This window comes from Ursus arctos, unplaced genomic scaffold (assembly GCF_023065955.2).
Source record: "Ursus arctos isolate Adak ecotype North America unplaced genomic scaffold, UrsArc2.0 scaffold_25, whole genome shotgun sequence".
Lineage (NCBI taxonomy): Eukaryota > Metazoa > Chordata > Mammalia > Carnivora > Ursidae > Ursus > Ursus arctos.
In genome coordinates, this window is record NW_026622930.1 from 4,084,060 (window position 1) to 4,090,951 (window position 6,892).

Genomic DNA, 6,892 nt, shown 5'->3' on the forward strand with positions numbered 1-6,892 from the left:
TATATGTAAGTCATAACGTCCACAAATCGCTAAGTCAGTTCTGAGAAAGAAGAGCACCGGGTTGTGGGGTGGTGGTGCCTTGGTAAGGAGACAGCCTACAAAGACAATGGACTCACTGCCATTGCCGGGTCACAAATGATCACAAACCGACTCACAATTTGTTACTTTATGGCTCGGTGAGTCAGAAGGTTTGGCCGGGTTCTCTGCTCGGGGGTCGTCTCGCACTGCAGATGTCGACTGCTTCGCTCCTATCTGGGAGCCCCCCGGGGAAGAACACACTTCCACACCCATTCATTTTGTTCGCTGAATCCAGTTCCTTGACCGTATTTTCTTGCTGACCGTTGGCTGGGGCTGCTCTAAGCGCCTCGAGGCCGCCTGCGTTCTTTACCAGATGGGCCCCCCTTCCTCAGAGCCAGCAGTGGGGAATCTCCCTCGGGTGCGGCCCACTGGGAATCAGCCTTTCAGGAACAGTCTGGACCTTTTCAAGGGGCTCATCTGGTCTGGTCAGGCCCCCGTGGATAATCTCCTTTATGACGAACTCAAAGACAACTGATTGGTAACCCAATTTCAGGAGTGATGCCCCACCGTAGAACACGAGGGGAGGGGATTGTACGTAGCAGATGCACCCGGATAGCCTCGTGGGGCCACGTTAAAATTCCTCCTACCACCCCATGCTACTAAAAACAGAAAACCATACCCGTTACCTACGGAAATGTAGTATTCGATGGGGGTGAGATCACAAACCAGAGGGGAGAGGATAAATTATTTAATTTTCAGTTTAGGAAAAATTGACTCACTATATAGAGGAAAACATTAGATTGATTTCCTAGCACCTCGTACCACACACAGTGAATGTAGACGGGCTAAATATAAATATATGTAATGGATGTAAAATATGAATTTATATGGGCATGAGGATTAAAACTGTAAAATTAATTCAAATGGGGGCAGGACTTCTGAAATGAGGTCCTTTACAAAGCACAACCTCTGGGTGAATTGCTCGTGGTTAGACCTGCGTTAGAATTGGAGTTGTTGGTCAACAGGAAGTAGATGCAGGGTAACAGGAGTGGGCAGTGCATTGCAATGTTCTGTACAGCATTGGAATTGAGCAGAGATTACTACCCACAACATACAAGGGACTCTTGACAAATCAGTAAGAGAAACATGGGTGACCCGCAGAAAACGATGGACAATCTGAAGAAGGAAAAGCCTGAACAGCTAACAAGTGTATGAAGGGATACTCAATGTCACTAGGAATTTGGGGGGAAATGCAAAAAGAATACTAAAGTGGATGTACCAACTTGCATTCCCACCAACAGTGTAAGAGGGATCCCCTTTCTCCACATCCTCTCCAACATTTGTTGTCTCTTGCCTTGTCCATTTTTGCCATTCTAACTGGTGTAAGGTGGTATCTCAATGTGATTTTGATTTGAATTTCCCTGATGGCTAATGCTTTTGAACATTTTTTCATGTGTCTGTTAGCCATTTGTACATCTTCATTGGAAAAGTGTCTGTTCATATCTTCTGCCCATTTTTTTATTTATTTGTTTCTCATGTATTGAGTTTGAGAAGTTCTTTGTAGATCTTGGATACCAGTCTTTTATCTGTAGTGTCTTTTGCAAATATCTTCTCCCATTCCGTGGTCTGCCTCTTAGTTTTTTTGACTGTTTCCTTGGCTGTGCAGAAGCTTTTTATCTTGATGGAGTCCCACAAGTCATTTTTTCTTTTGTTTCTCTTGCCTTTGGAGATGTGTCATGAAAGAAGTTGCTGAGGCCAATGTCAAAGAGGTTACAGCCTATGTTCTCCTCTAGGGTTTTGATGGATTCCTGTCTCACATCGAGGTCTTTCATCCAATTGGAGTTTATCTTTGTGTATGGTGTGAGAGAGTGGTCAAGTTTCATTCTTCTGTATATAGCTGTCCAATTTTCCCAGCACCATTTATTGAAGAGACTGTCTTTTTTCTACTGGATGTTTTGTCCTGCTTTGTCAAAGATTAGTTGCCCATAGAGCCAAGGGTCCATTTCTGGGTTCTCTATTCTGTTCCATTGGTCTATGTGCCTGTTTTTGTGCCCATACCATGCTGTCTTTGTGATCACAGCTTTGTGGTATAGCTTGAAATCAGGCAACGTGATGCCCCCAGCTTTGTTTTTCCTTTTCAACAATTCCTTGGTGATCGGGGCCTTTTCTGGTTCCACACAAATTTAAGGGCTGTTTGTTCCAGCTCTTTGAAAAATGTCATTGGTATTTTGATTGGGATGGCATTGAAAGTGTAGATTGCTCTGGGTAGCATAGACATTTTGACTATGTTTATTCTTCCGATCCATGAGCATGGAATGTTTTTCCATCTTTTTGTGTCTTCTTCAATGTCTTTCAAGAGTGATCTGTAGTTTCTAGAGTATAGATCCTTTACCTCTCTGGTTAAGTTAATTCCGAGATATCGTATGATTTTTAGTGCTATTGTAAATGGAATCAATTCCCTAATTTCTCTTTCTTCAGTCTCATTGTTCGTGTATAAAAATGCAACTGATTTCTGAGCACTGATTTTGTATCCCGCCACGTTACTGAATTGCTCTATAAGTTCTAGTAATTTGGGGGTGGAGTCTTCTGGGTTTTCCATATGAGTATCAAGTCGTCTGTGAAGAGAGACAGTTTGACTTCTTTGCTGATTTGAATACCTTTGATCCCTTTTTGTCTGATTGCTGTGACAAGGACTTCTAGTACTATGTTGAATAATAATGGTGAGAGTGGGCATCCTTGCCGTGTTCCTGATCTTAAGGGAAAGGCTTCCAGCTTTTCCCCATTGAGAATGATATTCACTGTAGGCTTTTCATAGATGGTTTTTATAAAATTGAGGAATGTACCCTCTATCCCTACACTCTGAAGGGATTTAATAAGGAAAGGATGCTGTATTTTGTCAAATGCTTTTCTGCATCAATTGAGAGGATCATATGGTTCTTGTCTCTTTTCTTGTTGATATGATCTATCACGCTGATTGATTTGCGAATGTTGAACCACCCTTGCATCCCAAGGATGAATCCCACTTGGTCATGATGGATAATCCTTTTAATGTACTGTTGGATCCTATTAGCTAGGATCTTGTTGAGAATTTTGGCGTTCATGCTCATCAGGGATATCGGTCTGTAATACTCCTTTTTGACGGGGTCTTTGCCTGGTTTGGGGATGAAGGTAATATTGGCCTCATAGAATGAGTTTGGTAGTTTTCCTTCTGTTTCTATTTTTTGAAACAGCTTTAGGAGAATAGGTATTATTTCTTCTTTGAATGTTTGGAAAACAGTATGGAGGTCCCTTAAAAAGTTAAAAATAGAGCTACCCTATGATCCAGCAATTGCACTACTGGATATTTACCCCAAAGATATAGAAGTAGTAAAGAGAAGGGCCATATGCACCCCAATGTTCATAGCAGCATTGTCCACAATAGCCAAACTGTGGAAGGAGCCAAGATGCCCTTCGACAGATGACTGGATAAAGAAGATGAGGTTCATATATACAATGGAATATTACTCAGCCATCAGAAAGAACGATTACCCAACATTTGCAGCAACATGGACGGGACTGGAGGAGATAATGCTAAGTGAAATAAGTCAAGCAGAGAAAAACGATTATCGTATGGTTTCACTCATTTATGGAACATAAGAAATAGCAGGGAGATTGGTAGGAGAAGGAAGGAAGAATGAAGGGGGGGTAAACAGAAGGGGGAATGAAGCATAAGATACTATGGACTCTGGGAAACAAACTGAGGGCTTCAGAGGGGAGGGGGGTGGGGGATTGGGATAGGCTGGTGATGGGTATTAAGGAGGGCACATGTTGCATGGAGCACTGGGTGTTATATGCAAATAATGAATCATGGAACTTAACATCAAAAACTAAGGATGCACTGTATGGTGACTAACATAACATAATAAAAAATTAATATTAAAAAAAAAAAGAACACTAAGATGTCAACTTCGTGAAAAGACTGGTTGGGTCATGCAGATGTTGATAGAGATGTGAGGAAATGGGTCCCTAACTAGGCACACCTGCAGAGGTGGGAGGCAGGAAGCCGTGGGGGTCGGAGGGGGATGGTCCTGCAGCTCACCTGGTGCCGCGCTTGCGTGGCTCGTAACTCACTGGTCCCCCTTCTGGGTACATGCATGGGGCCAGGGACCAGTGGACGTAGAGGGGCCTGTGCTGCCGCCGAGTGATGGAGAAGACAGCCTGTGTCCATCACCGGGGACGGAGTAAGAAGATGAAGATGCGTGAAGTGGGGTTCTGTGGCTGTGGGGACCACTAAGCTAGCGCGATACTCAGCAACACGCAGAGCGGACAGATTTTTAAGGCATATTGTTGAATGAAAAAAGTAAGAAACAGGAGCTTTATAGTTCAACAAAATGTACTTACAGCTGAAACAATACTTCAGACACCCCAAAGTTACATGTTTTCTAGTTAGACACGGATTCAAGGACGGATTTGAAACATTACAGTGAGCACCTGAGGTGGGGGGTGAGGGGGAACCAGGTGTGCAGATTGGGGACAAGATGAAGATTAATGGCAGGAAATGGGCAACCGAGTCATGTGCCGTAAGTTGGGAGTACAATGAACTCAACTGTCTGCACCTTAGATGCAAATTTTAAAATACGTAAGTGAGAGGCAGAGCCTGGTTTCCAAGGATGTTCCCAACTACAAAGGTCTTGATGACACCCCCAGAAAGCCACCTCTTTCCCGCCTTGGGCACCTGGCTGGTGTGGTTCACACCAGGTGGCCACGTTGACTTGACTCGGTCAATGAAATGCAGGCGGGTGTGTTGTGCGTCCCTCTCAGGGAACAGATTTAAGAACTGGGGGGTGTTCCTCTATGACCCCAAAGCCAGCGATGCCTGGGAGGAGGCTGTACCAACTGCCGGGGTCTTGGGACAAAGACAACTTGGAGAAAGCGAGGCCACCAAAGATGGGCTGTGTGGGGTGAGCGCCACATAAATGTGTGGTTGGGGGGGCACTTGGGGGGCTCAGTCGGTTAAGTGTCTGATCTTGATTTCAGCTCAAGTCATGATCTCAGGGTGAGGCATCAAGTCCCACGTTGGGCTCCATGCTGAGCATGGCATTTGCTTCGGATTCTCTCTCCCTCTCCCTCCCCCCCCACTTGTGCACATGCTCTCTCTCTCCCTCTCTCAAAAAATAAATAAGTAAATAAATAAATATGTGGTGGGAAGCCACTGAAATGTGTGGGGGGGTGCTTGTTTCTGGAGCTAACCTCGCTCAACCTGACTGATACCGGACTTCTGTTGGGGCTCGGGCCCCAGTTTCCCTCTTCTCTGTAATCCTGAAAGTTGCAATTGGACTGAGGTTGGATAGTAGAGAAGGTTCTGGCCACCTTTCCAACTCCCCCATGCTCTGGCGGGAGGGGTCATTATTACAGACACTCAGAAGGCTCCTGTCCAGAGAATGTGCAATTGTGACAGCCGCCCACCAGCCCTCAGGAAGGAGCTGTCTGAGTCCTCCTGGGTCTGGACATGAACGAGAGCCTTCTCGAGTGTCCATAACCAGGGGCTGGAGGCAAGGAGCTGAGTGAGGGCCCTCAAGTACGGCACCAAGGGCAGGAAAATGAGGAGGTGACTAAGGTCCACCCACCTAGGCTGCAATTATCTAATTTTCCTGGAAAATCAGCATCATCGCGATGAATACTTGGCTGATTTCAGGGAAGATTAGTGCACTTGATATGAAGTATGTTCCCATTTATCACTCATCAAGCCTTGCTGAAAGCTTATGCTGATTAACCAGCCCGGTCGGTTAACCCTTATCGTGTGAGCTCACCCACCACCTCCAGCCCCAACAAACCAAAGGAACTGGGGCGGGGTGGGGGGTGGGGGGGCTAAACTTTCTTCTTCATTTTGAAATTCGTTAGCTACAACTTTGTCCCCTGTTATGGCTCCGATGTACCCCCCCACCTCAAATTCATATGCTGAAGTCCTAACCCCCAGTTTACAGAATACTCGGAGACAGTCTTTAAAGAGGTCATCAGTTAAAATGAGCTCATTTGGGTGAGTCCTAATCCAGTATGATTGGTGTCCTCGTAAGAAGGAGAGATTAGGACACGGAGAGAAGGCAGTGTCCACAGTCCAGGGAGGGAGGCCTGGGAGAAACCAGCCCTGCAGGCACCTTGACCTCAGCCTTGCAGCCCCCCACCCGTGGTGCTCTGTCATGGCAGCCCCCGCGAGAGACACAGCCCCTACCCAGCACCTCCCAGAGTTCTGCACCCTCCAGTCGGCCAATTCTGGCCTTTGGGGGGCACCTTTCGTCTCTCCCCATCGTTCCCCCCGACTTCTGTATCTCGTCTGGTAGCCGTTCCCATTTCCTAATTACAGGTCCAAGTACGTGGGGAGCTCCTTGCTCCTGGAGGTGGCCTGTCCCCGCTCTGCACCCCGACGACCGTTTGCTGATGCTTGATGTGCTTGATGCCGGATGTTCCCAGGCAGGTGTCGCCCGTCTTTGCTGTGTCCCCTCGGCAGGGAAAGCTGCAGGCCATTGGAGCTGTGGCTGGGTCATGCAAAATAGGAACGCGGGGGAAAACGGTGCAGGAAGTAATGGTGTGGGCTCTCAATGAAAGCCTGGGAACGTGTTCTCTGGCCCCTGGTGAGCTTGGAAGCTGATGGGTTGTCTCTCCTTGCCTTGGGGCATTTCCTGTATCCAGGCTCTGGAGCCAAGTTCACCGAACCCGGTGCCAAGGTGCCAATGTTTAGTGAGAAACACCGCCTGTCCCGTGGCCCAGACCTGTGCGGGCATGACCGGTGCATTCTCTTTCTGCGGCTGATGTCCATGGAAGGCAAGTCAGGACCAAGTGTCAGGTTGGCCTGGAATCAGAACAGGGTGGCAAGCTGGACAGAGCAACTCTTACAGAG

General features: G+C 46.9%; 1 protein-coding gene across 1 annotated transcript in view; it reads left to right on the forward strand.

Annotated features, from left to right (window-relative positions):
- Positions 1–6,506, forward strand: part of LOC123001951 (uncharacterized) — a 209,371-nt gene extending 202,865 nt beyond the window's left edge. Inside the window, exon 5 of the mRNA XM_044390067.2 lies at positions 6,359–6,506. Within this exon, the coding sequence (XP_044246002.1) occupies positions 6,359–6,433 (75 nt within the window). The 3' untranslated portion in view covers positions 6,434–6,506. The remainder of the gene's footprint in view (positions 1–6,358) is intronic.
- Positions 6,507–6,892: the final 386 nt, after the last annotated feature.